The sequence below is a fragment of the Halichoerus grypus genome, chromosome 2, assembly GCF_964656455.1.
Source record: "Halichoerus grypus chromosome 2, mHalGry1.hap1.1, whole genome shotgun sequence".
Lineage (NCBI taxonomy): Eukaryota > Metazoa > Chordata > Mammalia > Carnivora > Phocidae > Halichoerus > Halichoerus grypus.
In genome coordinates, this window is record NC_135713.1 from 167,675,454 (window position 1) to 167,694,817 (window position 19,364).

Here is a 19,364-nt window from a genome sequence, read left to right on the forward strand (position 1 = left end):
TTTTTTTAAAGATTATTTATTTATTTATTTGACAGAGAGAGACACAGCAAGAGAGGGAACAAAAGCAGGGGGAGTGGGAGAAGGAGAAGCAGACTCCCTGAGCAGGGAGCCTGATGCGGGGCTTGATCCCAGGACCCTGGGATCATGACCTGAGCTGAAGGCAGATAGATGCTTAACGACTGAACCACCCGGCGCCCCTGTTTTCCTTTTTTTTAAAAGATTTTATTTATTTATTTTAGAGAGAGGGAGCAAGCGGGGGGGAGGGGAGGGAGAGAGAGAATCTCAAGCAGACTCCGTGCTGAGTGCAGAGTCCGATGTGGGGCTTGATCCCATGATCCTGAGATCATGACCTGAGCCGAAATCACGAGTTGGCAGCTTAACTGACTGAGCCACCCAGGTGCCCCAACAAGTATCTACTTTAAAAGGTACTTGGGCCATGGCAGCTAAGATTGCATTCATCCAAGATTTTGAGTTGTAGGAAAGAAACAATAAATAAAAAATACCAAACGGTGTTTTTGTCTGCCCAGCATTCCTTGACCTTTGGGGAACCACTCCCTCTTCATTCAAATATCAAGTGGCTGAGCTTGATTTCAATCTCTCAACTCCAAGGATGGGCACCTGACCCAGGCCTGGCCAACTGAACGAAGTATTGCCCTGAACACGTTGACTGGCTCTGGGAAAGACACATGTTCTAAAACGGGGGACAGCCAATGGACTGGCTAATCCAACACATACCCCCCCCCATCCTCTTCTCCTTTACCTACCTTTATTATAAAAGACAGAAAACACTCATTTTTTTTTTTAGCTTGTCTTACATCTGGGAGGTTACATATTACACAGTTCTAGATAATGACATATAAGCAGAAATATGCTAGGCAGGCTTCTGTGAAAATATCCTTTCCTGATAAAAGAGACAGATACTACTAGTGTTCCCTCTTTCCTCCATTTCCTTGCTTTGAATGTGAATATGATTTCAAGCTACAGCCATTTCATGGCCAGGAGGAGATAAGCAAGAGGGTATGAAATCAACATTCTACAGATGGCAGAGCAGCAAGAAAGAAAAAAAACTAGGTCCTTGATGAGTTGCTATACCAGCTCCAGGCTGCTTACCTCTGGACTTCTTGATATGAGAAAAAAATGAACCCCTATTTCTTTAAACCACTGTAAGCAAGATTTTCTATTGCTCATAACCAAACATATTCATAACGGAATCAGAGACCTTCCAAATACTTTTTCTATCTATTTGGGAAAGCTCTTTCCTGAAGGATTGATATGCTAGTAGAACATAGGCCTGGACTGCTGGTTCCATTTTTACAAACACGCAGGGAAAAAGAAAGCCTGTCTGAAAATGAAGCCAACACACAGGAAAACAAAACAAAGAGTCAGATTCCTGGCTCGGAACATCACTTGACTACTTGAATCCAGCAAAGCCTGAGTCAGTTGTAGCCCAACAACTTCATATAAAAAATTCCATGAGCCAGTAAGAACCCTTTTTTGTTTAAGCCAGTTTTAATTGAGTTTCACCCAAAAAGAGTCCTGACTGATACACTATATGGGAATATGTATATTAATCAACCACACAAGAAAATTAATTTGAGACAGTAATCTGCAACTCTAAGAAAATAGCAATTAGATTCTCCCTTTGTATATGTATGGTTATATTTTTTTAAGAAGTCCCAACAAACGATAGTACGTATTTCTATATGTACAAATATATATAAATAAATGCATAGAAAAATATGTCTGGGAAGATATTCTCAAATTAATCCAGAGGTGACTGGGACAGTGTGTGGGGGGTAGCTACGGATGACTAACTGTAAAATTTTTATTTTACATGTACTCACATATTACTTGCATATGTACAAATGAAATTAATAAAAAAATCTGCTGTGAAGGTGTATGTGTAAGGCAGTGCATACTGGCTAAGAACATAAGTTTTAGAAGTAGAGAAACCTACTTTTAAGATCTGGCTTATGACCTTAAGCTTATTATTTGACTTCTGTAATCCTTCATCTCCTGTTTGTAAAAAGGAGCAAATGGTACATTATAGTGCTGTGAGAATTTAATGAACTAATGTACAAGAAATGGTTGGGACAGCGACTAGTACATTGCAAACTTCTAATTATTGTTAGAAATGATTATTAGTAGTAAAGAATGGTTATTTCCATCTAACTTTGAGTAGCTACTTAAGTGGGAACTACTTGAAAAAAAGCTTAGTTTTTCTTTTTATAGTCCAAACTCAAAAACTTGTATTGAAATTTTAGAAGTATTCCTCATGAGTTTAAATATAGTTCATCTAACTCTTATATCAAGTAATTTAGAGTAAGTACAGTAAGGTAAAGCTTGCCCTGTGAAGACCTCCAATAGCCTAAGCAGCTTCAATGAGAATTCTGAGTCCTTTCTAGAAGTTAGAGGCTTTTTCTGTGTGCATGCATTTTTATCTCATGTAATTAGTAATGTGTTAATACAGCTCATTCTGCCTTGTTCATATATTTATCTATAAATTTATCTATAGGTTTTTGTAAAGAACTTCTATCATGGTAATGCATAAAAAGGACTGAACCTTATCTAATGCCTTTTCTGCATCAACTGAGATAATCATGATTTTTCTCACTTAAAGTGTCAAAATATATTAATAAATTTTCTCTAGGTGAACCATCTTTGCATCCTTGGGACAAACTCCACTTGATCATCATGTTATATATATAAAAAAATCATCACAAGCTTTAGCTACCATTTTAGAGTGATAACTTTAATTGGTAATATTTATTAATATTTATTACATGTTTAGAACGTCAGACACTATTCTATGCTCTCCTTGCATGTACTATCTCTTTATCATCATAACAATTTAATGAGGTAGGAACCATTTTTATTCCCATTTTATAGATCGATGAACTGAGGCACACAGAGGTTAAGTAATTTACCTAAGATCACAAAGTGAGTTACCAGTTGAGGCTGGATTCACATTCAGTCTGTCTGAAAACTGTAGCATACAACTCCTGGGACGCTGTCAACATGTTGTGCACTGTGGTAAGCCTGAGACTGCCACCACAGCCTGCACTTTTCATCACTATAGACCAAAGAAATATAAACAGAGCATATATGTGGTGTGGGATGTTGAGCTAAGAATGATGCCCTTTGTAGAATAGTCATGATGTACAGAACTACACAAGCTATAGTGTATATACTGATTTTGGGACCAAATTATTATCTTTTAAAGTTAAAAAAATATATCCAAGTGGCTACACACCAATATACTTGTGTGTGGGTATGTATGTGTCTTCTGATCTCAGCTCTAAATAGGTAAAACGTGAATGGAGATACCTTCAAGCAGCTGCTGACAGGCCAACAAGAGGCATAAAGGATATGCATCATGGGGTAAGGGAAGGAGTAGAGAGTAGGAAGGGGAAAAGTCAAGTCTGACTGATGGTTTAAGTAAAGAACTTCACGGTTCTGCTAACTTCTCTTGAGAGCAGTAGTGGTATAAAGATCAACTAGCAAATGTAGATGAAAACCTGAATTTCCATACTGGGGGAAAACTGGAACTAAGTAATATGCTAAGTTTGTTTACATTCAATTACATATGGTAGGCATAACCTTATTCTATACCAATCTACCTGGGTTACCGTTCAAAGACCATGAACACCTGTCTCAGGAGACCATTTCTAGTACTGGTTAAAAGCATCTAAAGATAAGACTCTAAAGTTTTGGGGCACCTGGGTGGCTCAATTGGTTAAGTGTCTGCCTTCAGCTCAGGTCATGGCCCTGGGATCAAGCCCTGTATGTGGCTCCCTGCTCAGTCGCTTCTCCCTCTCCTTCTGCCCTTCCTCCCTGCTTGTGCTCTCTCTTTCAAATTAATAAATAAAATCTTAAAAAAAAAAAAGACTTTTTTAAAAGTTTTGTGCAAAGTGTATCTAGCCTTTGAGGGAAAATGGTTGCCTAATTTGTTTCCACCGCACCAGTCTTCTCTTCAAAACCAAAATATTCCAGGGGCGCCTGGGTGGCTCAGTCGTTAAGCGTCTGCCTTCGGCTCAGGTCATGATCCCAGGGTCCTGGGATCGAGCCCGGCATCAGGCTCCCTGCTCAGCGGGGAGTCTGCTTCTCCCTCTCCCACTCCCCCTGCTTGTGTTCCCTCTCTTGCTGTCTCTCTCTCTATCAAATAAATAAATAAAATCTAAAAAAAAAACAAAAACAAAAACAAAATATTCCAATACCAAGACTAGCCAGGGCTATCCCTAACTTTTACTGTGGTGCTCTCTTAAGACCATCACTAAACTTAATGATAAACAAAATAAATTCTAAGAGGCATTACTGTTAAAAGGCCGATTCATGTAAAAATGTATAGAAAAAAATTCTGCTTAACATCTTATTTAACTAGTTAAATAAACATAGGACTTTAAATTTTCCTTTCTTCCCTCCTTTGTTTTAGACAATAATATGATACTTAACTCTTTTTTATTTAGTTCAAAGTTCTAGGTTTTTACGACTAACAGATTTTTAAAAATTTCTAGTAGGTAAAGGACTCACTTGTCAGGAATGCTCAAAGGAGAGCATAGTTACCTTTGGTGCAGTATGTTACATTTTTGAGCTGTTCTAGAAGGCAGGCAGGAAACTCCTTAGGAAGCCTTGCTCTCTCAGCTGCAGTTTAGCAGCTCTGACACAAAGGATTAATTAGCTGGCAACCATTAGCAATAGTTAAAATTCCTCTAGAGATGGAAGGGTGGCACCAGGGTATGTGATCTTAATCACATTTCATTACTGGCTACCTTTAGCCAGGAAAGATTTACTGACCTAAGGTCAGTAAAAGAGGAAAATTATTTTGCTAGTTCCAAGGACATGTTTACCATGAATTATTGATAAATTACTTTAATATTCCTGATAATGGCCAATAAATAGAACATAATAGATCTTTTGAGTTCCTTCCATTAATATAGAAGCTCCCTCTAGGTTAAGACTTACTGTGTGCTCTTCTAAGAGAGTTAGGGCTCAAATTATTTCAGTTTATAAACTAAATGCAACAGAAAGATAAAACTGGCAGGGAGTTATTTAAAATACCAGCATCAACATCTCTATTTTTCTAGTTCAGGCTGGTTTTAGAAGAGAACACACTTTACCCATTGCCCCCTATGCCTGTGAAAATGGAGCTCTGGAGTCACACTGGAATTACAGAGAGAAACTGCAAGGGCAAGGCACAAGGCCTTGCCTAAATGTCTGGCTGGTAATTTGAGAGGAGTATCAAACTCGGTCTGTCATTTGGTCATTCAGATCAATCAGATGTAATGATCAATCAGATCATCTAAATGCCTAATTTAAAAGAAACCAAGGCAGAGCCCATGATAATTAGTTGCCGAGTCTTCCTGATCAAGTCTTCTTTCTGTTTCAGTCTGTTGTTCCGAGGAAAACTATTTCTCTTGCTCAGTTTTCACATCAGTAAGCTGTTCTATCCACCTAAAAAATGCTGCTAAACCAACAGGTGGTTTAGCTATCTTCTTGTCTTTCTCAGCAGTGACGTGTCTGGTTGCAAGCAATATTGATCAGTACAAATCTGGCAGTCTCTCTTCATACTTCTTTTCTACAAGCATTCAAGCCTGATTCTGTGTGAGTGGTAAGAGTGCAATGGAAACAGCCTCATATTCCTGGTTGGAATAAGAGAAACCAGGTATTTTGGCTCACTATTTAGAAAAGACATCTTGATATACACGGCACTGAAGTGAAAGCTCCACCCCAGTAACTTTTCCCAGACACATCAAAGACCAGAAGACAAAAAGCCAGGAGTCATTTCTTAGCAACAATGCTACAGAAGCATTTACTTTCTCCCACAGCATTGGGAACGATGATATTTTATTTGGTTTGATAAATATTTAACATTTTCTTATTTATGACTGTGAAATAAAGACTAAATAAAACATGTAAGTCATGTTTTTGTTTCAGAAGTCTCAAGTCATTATTCTGTTGGAAGAGAAGTCCTGTCCAGGTGGTTACAAACTACAGGCCCCACCCTCCCATTTACCTGTTTATGAGGGCCCCTGAGTATGTGCGCCTTAGCGCCTTCACAAGCCGTCCTCATTGCTTCCAGCGATGGTGTGCCCAAAAGATCCGTGATCAAATCCAGCTGCAAGGAAACATGAAATACAGACAGATAGTAAGAGCTCATGGAAACAACTTTCCATTACTCTTAAATCACTGCCCTTAGAGATGAGGACCAAATGTGGGGGGAAAAACAAGCTCTTAAGGTAAGTTCCAGATTAACTGATAGGAGCCCCTACTTTCACTTTTGGACTATTAAAAAAGCCAGGAAAATGTTTTTATTAGGAACCCATATGACAGAAATAAAATACGTTTTGGCAAGCAGGGCATTCTAAGGCTATAGTAACTTAGGAGTCTGCATGTACCTGCCCTGGGTCTTGACAAGACAGTATCTATGACCCTTGCAGAGGTGAACTGCTCTTTTGCTCATGGCTAATGACTCTTCTTTTCAAATAGTGAATGAATGGATTCTGATGTTTCAAATGGATTCAGGCTCATCAAGGAGCTAATCCATAAATCAGGCAGCTGTGACTCAGTAAATACTGAGAATATTCACATCTGAAATGAAAGCTAAGCTGTTGATGTTTGGGCCTGTACACAACATCTCGTTCTAGTTATGCTAGAAATCTCTTACACTAGCAGAAAACGGTGGTTCTTAGAAAACTATGACACTGCATAAGACCACATGTAATCAGCTGAGCACAATAGAAAATGGTCTTCTCACAAGTCTTGGTAGGTAGGAAACCGCCTTTACAATTTTCTGTAGTGCGAAAACTGTTCTAACTGCATAACCTAATTAGCAATAACATATCATTCAGATCCCTCCAGGATGGAAAATTCTTACCTACAGAATACTTCTTTTCCTTGTACTGGGATTGCCAGATATAAAGCACTACCTTCTGCACTTATCAAAAATATGAAGTTTAGGGCGCCTGGGTGGCTCAGTTGGTTAAGTGTCTGCCCTCAGCTCAGGTCATGATCCCAGGGTCATGGGATCGAGTCACATCGGGCTCCCTGCTCAGTGGGGAGCTGCTTCTCCCTTTCCCCTTGCTCCTCCTCCCTGCTCATGCTCTCTCTCTGTCAAATAAATAAATAAAATCTTAAAAAAAAAAAACTATCAAGTTTAGATAAGGATCACTGCCGTCCAGGATAATGGAGATGGTCAAGTAGCTTGTATTCCATAGAAGATCTCTATACAAAGGTTTTTGGGAGAAGTATGTCGGTGATACTTTTGGACCTCTAACAACTACTGTAAAGGTAGAAGAAAATGACTGGCTCGTGAAAACCAATGGAAACATTCAGAAAGTTGTCTAAAATGGGTAAGATCCATGGGTGAGAAACATTTTTATGAAGTCTGCTAGCGTTTTTATTTCTCAAAGATACAGAGAATATGCTACAGAAAATAACTACTTGCATTTAGAAGTTAGACTCTTTTCCCATTTTAGATCTTGATTTCTCATCCTAAAATACACTGATGGTAGATAGATGTGAGTTCTCTGTCAGTGGCTACATCAGACTGGCAAACTCAAGACCTATGCATTTCTCTAGATAATCAGGTATCTGAATCCTGCCTATGCCAGTTGCTTCACACTTTACACACACACACACACACACACACACACACACACAGTTCTTTCCAGCAGCAATCCAAGATCCTTGTTCAATATATGGGATTTGAACAACCCCGTTTTTTTTTTTTTTTTTTTAAGATCTATTTCTTAGAGAGAGAAAGAGAGAGAGCATGCATGCGCACGCACGTGCGTGCGCCGCCACCCCCCCCAACACACAGGGTGGGAGGGGCAGAGGGAGAGGGAGAATCTTAAGCAGACTCCCCGATAAGTGTATAAAGACCGATGTGGGGCTGATCCCACAACCCTGAGATCATAACCTGAGCCGAAATCAAGTCGGATGCCCAACTGACTGGGCCACCCAGGTGTCTCAAACAACCCCTTAACTTTTATTTAAACTTTTCTGTATGGCAGTTTCTTATGTCTAGATATGATGGGTCTTACAGGTAGGTCCATTAAAATCTGCTTTCTAAAGAAATTGAATAGTAAAGTGGGTATTATCAGTAGTACCCAGCATTAAAATTATATATGATAATTTTTTATCACTAGGATCAATTTTTAAGATGTAAACTTGGTAAAAATAGACTTTGAAAGTATTGCAGAGAAATAATTTCAAATGCTGATCATAGCATATACAGTTTCTAATGTATCAGTTAATTCTTTGTAGAAGAGTATAAAAGAAATTATTCCATTTTGGGCCAAGTGTATGAATTATTTACAAAGATACACAGTAGTCAGGGTGATCTTTTAAAATGTGATCAATCAAATCTTAACACTCCCTTGCTCAAAACCTTCATATAGCTTTCCATTACAGTTTGGACAGAATAAAATCCAAAGTCCTTATCCAGTCACCACAGTCAGGCTCTCTCTCTCTCTGACCTGTCTCCCTCAATCTTCCCCCTTGATCATGCCATCCCTCCAACAGACCACACTTGTTCTTGCCTCAGAGGCTTATTATGTTGGTTGTCCTTTTCCTGAAACACGCTCAGTATCTCGCTCCCGCATTTCACTTGAGTCATGCCTCGAATGTCATTTTCTCAGAGAACCCTTTAGCACTGCTCTGCTCTATCATCATTCCCTATCCCTAACCTGGTTCAATTTTTCTCCACAGAATTTATCATTACTTAGCTTACTTACATTATATTTATTTGTGTACTCATTTATTTTGTCTCATGTGAAAGTTGCACAAAGGCAGGAACTAACTTTTTCTTATTTACCGCTGCAATGCTAACATCCTGGCATATAACTACTATAACAGTCGCTAATATTTGCTGAGTGCTTACTATGTGCCAGGCCTCATTTTCAGCTTTATTATTTCTTTTAATTTGCACAACAATCCTCAGAATGGTTTAGTTTGCCTAAGAATTAATAGATAGTAAGTGGCAGAGCTAGGATTTGAACCCACCAATTTGATTTTACAGGCTGAGCACATCATTGATACATTATTCTCATGCAAACACTATTGTTAAGGATAAAACAATACTTAAGAATTATCTCAAGAAAATATGTGGGGTAATGAATTAGCTCTTAGGGCAGATAAAGTATCACCAATGGTTTCCTAAAGCTACATTTTAATAAGCTCCTAATGTTTTCTGCCATATTTAAATATGTTAGCCCAAAAATAAAGGTTTGAAATGTTCTTAAATGTTCACATTTAAGGAAATCAACACTCAAAATTTATATTCTAAGCACAAAGTGTAAGTACATTAAGGCATCAAATGCATTTTCGAGTCTGACCCATTCAGAAAGAACAGAGGCCCTCTAATAGTGGAAGATTACACCTGTGCAAACTGTTACAGCAGAGTCTGCTGCTATGCATCAGTGCATGTAATAAAGTCAACACTCCCTCTAATAGGTTCGTAAGTTACAAAATGAATCTCTCTGTAATCTTCAACTTCCTAACTTTCTGAATTTTAAATGAACCTCAATTTGCTAAAAGCAACTTAGACAGTACAACGAATAAGCCCCACACGTGTGTGCAAGACGGTTTTTCCTTTAAATCTGTAATAGAACTGAAAGCTACTAAAGCCTAAAGTAAAATCATACCTGCTGAATTGGACTTTGTGCCTGAAACAGTATTCTTCGTCCTAGTAGTTCTGCAAAGATACATCCGACAGACCAGATGTCAATAGCATTGCTGTAATGACGACTGCCCATCAGGATTTCCGGAGCCCGATAATACTGAGTGACAACTTCCTGAGTCATATGACGGGATTCATCTAATTCCTCCACTCTGGCCAATCCAAAATCACAAATCTAAATAGAAAAGATTATCAAAATATTGTTAAAGAGACAAATATATTTACAAATGGTAAAGTAAAACAAAATAAGCAAAAAATCAAAATCTTGATAGATCTCTGAACTTTGAAAAGTTTCGAATGATACAGGTAGAGTATATTTGTGTCAATATATAATTTGATCTTATTTGCATAAGAGGAAAAAAAAGTCTCAAAATTCCTTATTTCTATATAAAATGATGAATCTTAAAAATATTCTTCTCGGGCGCCTGGGTGGCTCAGTTGGTTAAGCATCTGCCTTTGGCTCAGGTTATGATCCTGGGGTCCTGGGATCGAGTCCCGCATCCGGCTCCTTGCTCAGCAGGGAGCCTGCTTCTCCCTCTGCCTGCCACTCCCCCTGCTTGTGCGTGCTCTCTCTCTCTCTTTGCCAAATAAATTAAAAAAAAAAAAAATCTTAAAAAAAAAAATTGTTCTCACTCATCTTTTCAACTGATAACTAAACCAAAAAGACAGCTCAATGCATATTTCTAGGTTTAATGTACAAACCAAACTATGTATTTTCAAGGCTTATCAAGGAATTATACGAAAAAAAAAGTGCCTATCTTGAAGACCTCCTGAGCTATGTTCACTGTCTTTATGGCATACACATAGTAAAATTTCTTTAGATCTATGGGTTTCAAACTGAGTCCTAAACTTCCCATGTACCTATCTATTTAAAATACTATTCACACTCAAATATGTATGTCAAAATGTAGCACACTGTAGGATACCAATGCTACTAGTTTCACTCATTTCTTTGTGCTGTAAATATTTAAATGAATGCCTCTCATCATTTGGAAAGTATGCTAGAACCCCGTAACACAACAGTAAATGAGAAAGTGGTTAATTTATATGCAGACCTAGGAATAAATCTTTTCTTGTTATTTCTGTTTAACTGAAAAGTATGCTGAGGTTACAAGGTGAGCTGTAAGTAGACAGCAGCAGTGCCACCACCAGCAACTTCTGCTTATTTTCAGGAATTTCTCATATTAAGAAAATTTTCTTAATACTGGGCCACCAAAACAAAAAGTGGGAGCACTGAGGTTAAGATAAGAGAGTAAGGGCCTTCCAAGCTCCAGCATTTTCACTGATTAACTTCATGAGTCAATATTATAAGTGATGAACTAACACTGTTTTCTAAGTTGAGGTTGCAGCATAAGATTTTATTTGAAAAAAAGGGTCTTGGCAGCTTAAAAAAATGTTTGAAAACCATACCAAAAAGGAAAAAAAAACACCCCAAAACCCTATAAATTGCTTATCAAATTCTCCCAAAGGCTAGTGTTCAAATAACACATAATATTTTAAAACTCTCTTCCTTGGCCGTGATGTTTTAGGATATCTTTTAAAATAAAACAAAACCAAAGAACTTAAATCCATTTTCCTATATCTTTCTTGGATTTATAGAAAAACAACAACAACAACAACAACCACCACCACCACCACCAACCACCCACCAGACAGAAAATGTTTTCTGTTATAAAGCAAGTCCTCTGTTAAAAACACCAGTCTGTCTGGAGTCATTTTGGGCAATTTATCTGGAAGACAAGCTAAACCCAAAGTAAGAAGCTTATATGATCAGACAACCAAAAAGATAATGAGATTTCCAACAAAATTATCCATTTTGTGCTTAATAGGAAACAAAATATATTCAGAATATGAAAGGATACTAATTTAAAAGAAATGTTTTATCATATTATTTTTGATGAATTTGTACACTTGAGAAGAATTAGTGTCCGTAGCTTGGCACTCCATTCTGGGTCTTAAAAGCAGGCTGCTAAGACAAGTCAAAGGAGTGGGGCACAATTTCAATTTATCCTGATCTTTGTGTTGTTTATTCATAAATGACATTTTCCTCTAGTTATTCGTTTGTGTAGCTAGAAGTTATAATACCATAACAGATTATTTGAAAAATGGACCTCAAGCACGTAGTGGCACCAAGTAAGACAGGTTCTAAACAAAATGCTTTGGGAAGTTCTCCAGCCAGAAACCAAAATAAGAAGAAACTGGCACTTTTAAATTGTCATAAAACTGATTTGGTCTGAACAGAAAAAAGAATACCTAAGGTTTAAAAAAATTTTTTTAAATTAAAATTAGAGTTATGGGGATAGGCTGCAGCTCTTTAAAAAGTGGAAAGGTAGCAGGGAAATGAACTCAATGACCTATAGAAGGAATATTTACTTTAGTGGACACTGGGAACAATTAATTTCTCTGTGAAAGAGACTGAACTACAACATTGTTTTCAGGGAAAATATGAAAGATAGTTTTTTTTTTTTTAAAGATATTATTTGAGAGAGAGAGAGAGAGAACATGAGTGGGGGGGGGAGAGGGAGAAGCAGACTCCCCACTGAGCAGGGAGCCGGATGAGGGACTCCATCCCAGGACCCCCGGGATTGTGACCTGAACCGAAGGCAGATGTTTAACCAACTGAGCCACCCAGGAGCCCCTGAAAGATAGTTTTTTTAAAAAAAATCTTTCTAGAGTTAAATCAGGAACAGTTCTTCAAGGCTATAAGGAAGGGTGATTTTTTTTCACAGTATAACATACCAGCTTTTAAAGAAAATTGGCCAGAGTTTAAAGAAAGCATTTAAAATACAAAATGATATTCATTTATATACTTGCTTTTAATATTTAGTTTAACTGCCATCAAACTAAGTAACAATGACAGCTTGATAACTTATAAAGCAGGCAACATCTAAAAACCAGTTTTCTTGGGGTGCCTGGTGGCACAGTCGGTTAAGCATCTGACTCTTGGTTTCGGTTTAGGTCATGATCTCAGTGTCGTGAGGTCAAGCCCTGCGTTGTACTCTGTGCTCAGCATGGAGTCCGCTTGGAACTCTCTCTCCCTCTCCCTCTGCCCCTCCCCACTGTGCACACTCTTTCTTCCAAATAAATAAATCTTTATTTATTTAAACTTAAATATAAATAAACTTTATTTATTAAAACAACAAACAAAAAACCAGTTTTCTTTTTCAAATATATCAGTTGGAATGTTAAGAATATTTACTGCAGACTGAAGCACCATTAATACTGTAGCCACTCATAAAATAAATAGAATTTATATTTGCTTACACAGAGATCACAGAGTTCTAGGAAGGCCCTTATCTCTAATTCCTATGATGGGGAAAATATGGTAGGCCTCTCACTAGGAGTTCCATTAATACATCTATTAGAGGCAGGGAAATGCATATATGTGGATTTTGCGATTTGTGAGCCACTCTAACAAGAAACAACGGATGGGGGGTAGGTGGAGATACTGGGGGAAAGTAAAATTGAAACTGATGGCTTGAAATTTTGGGGCTACTAACTACAATTAAATCCTGTAATCAATTCGCCTTCAGAGGGAGTAGCAGGATTGGCTACTATATATTGTCAAATATATTTGACCCTTTTCTGGCTTAGTATTTTTATCTTCTTTTTTTTTAAAAAGATTTTATTTATTTGAGAGAGAGAGAGCATGAACAGGGTGAGGGGGCAGAGGGAGAAGCAGACTCCCTGCTGAGCAGGGAGCCCCACATGGGGCTTGATCCCAGGACTCCCGGATCATGACCTGAACCAAAGGCAGGTATTTAACCATCTGAGCCACCCAAGCGCCCCTAGTATTTTCACTTTTAAGTGTTTCCACTTCCTTACTTGGCTACTTCAGTCACACAGGGCATAGAAATGTTAGCTGTGCAAAAACACAGTCTTCTTGAAAGCCATACTTCATTCTCATATAAATAACTTACTAGTCTTGCAATATTTCTTTTGATATATACTTCCTTTAGCATTGGAACAATCTAAAAAGAAATTACCTTCTCTATCTTCTTTCTGGTCACATTGTAATTCCAATTTCAGTGTTTCCAAAACATATGCAAACTATCATGAAGAAACCATGAGTCAAGATGACAAATCAGTTACTATGGCCATGACTAGTGATACTGCTAGAGAAAACTCGGTTCTTTAATTATTTGGTAAAGTGATGAAAATAAATTTAACTCTTTCACAAAAACACACTGTTCTTAAACCTGCCTTGGCATTCTAAATTTTTCTCAGATATTTAAAGAAACTGAAAAGCTACCTTTAGAACACAGTTGCTGTTCACAAGGAGATTCCCTGGCTTAATGTCTCGATGTAAAATGCCAGCTGAATGGAGATATTTCAAACCTGAAATAACAAACGGATTTAATTGCAGATATTTAATTCTTTTCACTCAACCAATGATTTGGGGAAAACCACGGTAACAGAGAATACAGGATTTAAGATTGTTCTCTAAATAATGGCATAATAAACGTTATTAAAAGCTTCAGTTAGTCCTACCTCAAAAAACTGTAATTTTGTAAAATAAAGTGTCATCAAAGGTTGCACAATTTACAGATAATGCCTATAATTCAAAAGATGAGTTAGGTTTAAATATAGATAAGCTTTTCAGGCGCTGGAATTAAAGTTGACCAATATCCTTGAATTGTTCCTAAGTGTGGGTGGCTACTGGAGCTCTGCTATTGGTACTCTCAACCTGTGATTCTGAGCCAGCTCCAACAAATCCTCATTACCCCCCAGGGAGCCCTTCCCAGGGCAGATTTTCACTGATAAGACAAAATTCAGTAACCTGCCCAGGTTTGTCAGTAGTATTCCCCACCACTGAGATTCAGGAGGGGTCCCAGGGCAGATTTTCACTGGTAAGACAAAATTCAGTAACCTGCCCAGGTTTGTCAGTAGTATTCCCCACCACTGAGATTTGAGAGGGGTAGTTAATTACTTTAAAATATTTTTGACATATTAAAAGACTGAGTTTTAGCACTGTTAGAAAAAGGTCACAGCTTCAAGGCTGAGTCTTTTGAATAAAACACAGCAAATCATATATTTTTTTATAAGTGTAAAAAAAGATCCAATATCTAATATCTTCCTTCTGTCCCCTGCCACAGAATATCAACACATCTATGGAAGGTGAACATCCTAGTTTTAACGCCTTGTGTGTGTTTTCATTCTCTTGGTAGATGCTTTTTAATCTCCATAAAGAATACCTGAATCTATGAATCCTGGTGTGGGAGCGGAGGGAGAAGAGTGTTTTACTAGGTAAGAAAGCTGTGTCAGCTTTAAACGATTCTCCATTTGTAACAGCAAAATTCCAGAGGATATACCTGATGGCCAGAAGAAGCTCTAGCAATGTCGGTTCAAACTGCCTCTCTATCAAGTCGGTGCTCTTTAATGAGCCGGTCTGGAGAATTATATTGCTGTTTCTCAGCCTCCTTGATGCTTTGGCTTTAAGAGTCTTGTTTTTCTAGAGTTGGACTCAGGTATACCAGCCAACACTTGGACCACACTTGAAGAATAAATGTCATCCATAAGGAACACAGTTACTTTTCAATTGAGTCACCTGATGCCAGCCACATACTCCTACTAAAGGCTGTTTAAAGGAAACTTTGTGACAGACCACAGGGTTCCACAAACCATCCTGCTTATGTACCTCCCTAGATTAACCTACTTAACTGAGTAATGAATTAGGGCTTTCTCTTCCATCAGTGAAAATAAGAACCATTTGGCCACCCTTAAAAGCCTCTTAACATCAAGTGTAGAGATTATTAAATATACCTTGGTCAAAAGAAAAAAGTCTTTAGGGAAGAAAAAAGCCTTGGAAGGTCAGATTAAAGTTCAAATGAAAAGCAAAACATTTCACTTATACAGTGCCACTACCTTTTTCTTCAAAAAGAAAATCTTACCTCGCAAAATCTGATAAAGAAAAACTTTGACATGATCTGAGCTGAGTGGCTGAGGAGAGACGATAATTTTATGTAGGTCACTCTGCATCAATTCTGTGACAACATATCTTGAGGTTTTAAGTTAAGGAGAATTCCAAGAATTCAGCCCCCAATCCCCTCAAAGTAGGCACTAGGTCTAAAGAATAACCTCCATTCTTAAAGCTGGGAAAAGCTTAGAGAAAGCAAGCTTCTAGACAGCATTACAGGGGTAAGAATTCCAGCCCTCACAAGATAAAAAAATTGCCAAAATTAAAGAATTTACCATTTAGAAGTTAGCAGAAATAAACTGTCTCTATAATTAGCATTACAAAAGAAAAATAAGGATAAACATTTTTGAAGTTAATTCAAATGTAGTTTACAGAGTTCTATTAGTTTCAGGTGTACAATATAGTGATTCAACAATTCTATACAGTACTCAGTGCTCATCATGATAAATGCACTCTTAATCCCCTTCACCTATTTCACCCATCCCCCCAATCACTTTCTCTCTGGTAATTGTTTTCTATAGTTAAGAGTCTGGTTTTTTTCCTTTGTTCGTTTGTTTCTTAAATTCCACACGAGTGAAATCATATGGTGTTTTGTCTTTCTCCAACTGACTTAGTTTAGCATTATACCCTCTAGATCCATCCATGGTTGTTGCAAATGGCAAGATTTCATTCTTTTTTATATTCCATTGTGTATCTATATACCACATATTCTTTATCCATTCATCTATCGATGGACACTTGGGTTGCTTCCATCATTTGGCTATTGTAAATAATGCTGCAATAAACATAGGGGTGCATATATCTCTTTGAATTAGTGTTTTTGTATTTTGGGGGTAAATACCCAGTAGTGAGATTACTGGATCCTAAGGCATTTTATTTATTTATTTATATTTTGAGGAACCTCCATACTGTTTTCCACAGTGGCTACACCAGTTTGCGTTCCCACCAACAGCGCACCAGGGCTCCTTTCTCTCCACATCCACCAACACCTGTTGTTTCTTGTGTTGTTGATTTTAGCCATTCTGATAGGTGTGAGGTGACATCTCACTGTAGTTTTGATATGCATTTCCCTGATGACAAGAGATGTTGAGAATCTTTTCATGTGTCTGTTGACCATCTGTATGTCTTCTGCCCATTTTTAATTATTTTTTTTGGATGTTCAGTTGCATAGTTTTTTATATATATTGTATACTAACCCTTTATTGGATAGGTCATTGGCAAATATCTTCTCAAAAATAATAAACATTTTATTTTTTAAAAGATTTTATTTGAGAGAGAGAGAGAGCGTGCACAAGCAAGAGAGCACAAGCAGGGGGAGCAACAGAGGGAGAGGGAGAAGCAGGCTCCCAGCTGAGCAGGGAGCCCAATGCGGGGCTCGATCCCAGGACCCTGAGATCATGACCTGAGCCGAAGGCAGACGCTTAGCCGACTGAGCCACCCGGGCACCCCAAGGATAAACATTTTAAATGACAGCCAGGCCAGGAAGAATGTGAAGACCAAACAGTCTCAGGATCTATTCAGACATGTTACTGGAGCATCCTCTGAATCCAAACAAGAGAGGATTGGGGGTCTCACCCTAGGCCACCATGGCACCAATGGAAAGGATGACAACCTACCCATCAACTGTGGCATAAGTTGCTTTGTGAAGGATAGTATTCCTAGAAATGCGTAAAATGATTAGTTCAAATCCAAGTCTATCTACAATCTTAATTCTTTTAGTATTTAACTTTTTTTTTTTTTTTTACATTTATGGCTCCTTTATTAAGTTTTAAGCTTCCTATGTTTTGTACTTTTATACTCTCAGGGTTTTGTTCAAACAACACATGCCAGATAATCAAAGGCTGGAGCCTGGGGAGCAATGAAGATGTGGAATTCAGAACTCTTATGAAGGTAACTCTTTTGTTTTATCTAAAATAGGGCAAATTCATGTCTTACCCCTGTGCAGTTAAGGACTCATTACAAGTATGGGTGAATTTTATGATTTAAATTTTTTAACCTTCCTTAAGACAAGGGGAGACTACCTTGATTTCAGGAGATTCCTATTAGGTTTCAAATTCTTTTGACACCTTGTGAAAGTCAATTTCATGTTCTGAGTTAAAACACTAAAGCTCCCCTAGCCCTGTACAACTCAAAGCAGGGAAAGGCAAAACAACAAAGCAGAGCTGTTACTGGGCTGCAGTTATTCCGCTTTCTTAGTTCTTCAGATCCTAACTTTCTTCTTCCAGAGCAATATTATGGAATCTTTTGAAAAGACAACCCACCTGACAGCCTGTGAAACACTTCTTGTATCAGTATTGTCCCACAGCTAGTCCTAGAAGATAGACAATCTTTAGGGGCAGCTGTAGTCTTAGGGTGCTTGGCATGAACTATAAATGAACTAAGACGGTCCCAGGACTCCTGTTTTAGCATTTACATGCTTGCTGTAAGGGTAAATGCTAGGCATATAAAAATAAAGATGAGAAGGAGTCTGCTTTCAAAACTCAAATTTTTAAAAAGTGTTGTTAGGCTTTGGATTTTACTTTTATGAGCTTTAAAGACTCTTGTAGTAAGTGGTCATTATCTGGGGAGAGTGATTTAAAAACCCTTCTAATTTAACATTTTAGCAAAAACAGGTAGTAACAAGTTGAAAGTAGGGAGGAGAATTAATAACTGATAACACCTGACACACAGTCAAAACGCCCTCCTTGAGACATTTTCTTCAAATGGCTTCTAGAACACCCAACTGTTGGCTTTTCTTTTCTCTCATTGGTTGTTCCTTCTCAATCCTCCTTTGTTGTTTCCCTTCTCCAACCACTAATGTTGAAATGCCCCAGGGTTTGGTCCTCTTGTCTTTCCACACTCACTTTCTTGGGTAATTGGATCCAATCCGAAGACTTTAAACAATATACATGCAGATGACTCCCAATTTTATATCTCTAGTTAATCTTGTTTCCTTAAGTCCAGCCTTGTTTATCAAACTGTCTACTCATCATCTCCTCTAGACGTCTAACTGACATCTCAAACTGTCCAAAACTGTCCAAACGTATATTCTCCATTTTCCCCCCACCAAATTATTCTAGTTGTAGGCTTTGCTATAACAAACCTATTTTTCCAGCAAGCTGCTCATACCACAAGCCACAAACCTTGGAGACATCCCAGATTGCTCTTTTTCTCTCTTACTCTACCTCCAATCCATCAGGGAATCCTGTTGGTTCTTTCAAAATCTAGCCACAGAATTAGACTACTTCTTAACATGTCCACTGTTACCTCCCTTGGCCCAAGACCTTTAGATTTCTAAAACACAGCAGCCAGAATAAATTTTTGACTCTTATATTTCTATTTTGTCTAAATATTGACAGTGACTTTACTATATAGAAAATGTAATTTTTAATGTTTTTATATTCTTAGGTTACTTTTATTTTAGGTTTTATTAATCAGATTCTTTCCAAAGAATTACATTCTATTCCATAATGAAGGTTAGTGAGGAAATGAGATTTCTCATGTAGAATTTCCTAAGGAGAGTTTTCGGTGACATGTTAGAATCATCCTATAAAACAATACATATCAGTTAAATTACGATATTATTACCAGGGTTAGATTTAGATTTTTTTCTTAATAGCTTAAATTTTTTTCTTACAGATATTTTTAAACACATGGAAAACTTGAAAGAATTAAACAGTGATCACACACATATATATACATCCACCCCCTAGATTCTACACTTAACATTTTGCCATATTTGCTTTAGTACATGTTTATCCATGGCTCTTTCCATTCATCAATTCATCT

At 37.7% G+C, this 19,364-nt stretch overlaps 1 protein-coding gene across 1 annotated transcript in view; it reads right to left on the minus strand.

Annotated features, from left to right (window-relative positions):
* NLK (nemo like kinase) overlaps nucleotides 1-19,364 on the minus strand; it is a 174,214-nt gene that overhangs the window by 15,056 nt on the left and 139,794 nt on the right. The window contains exons 4-7 of the mRNA XM_036122542.2: nucleotides 15,571-15,677; nucleotides 13,932-14,017; nucleotides 9,645-9,854; nucleotides 6,014-6,115 (exon numbers count right to left, since the gene is read on the minus strand). Coding sequence (XP_035978435.1) covers nucleotides 6,014-6,115; nucleotides 9,645-9,854; nucleotides 13,932-14,017; nucleotides 15,571-15,677 — 505 coding nt within the window. The remainder of the gene's footprint in view (nucleotides 1-6,013; nucleotides 6,116-9,644; nucleotides 9,855-13,931; nucleotides 14,018-15,570; nucleotides 15,678-19,364) is intronic.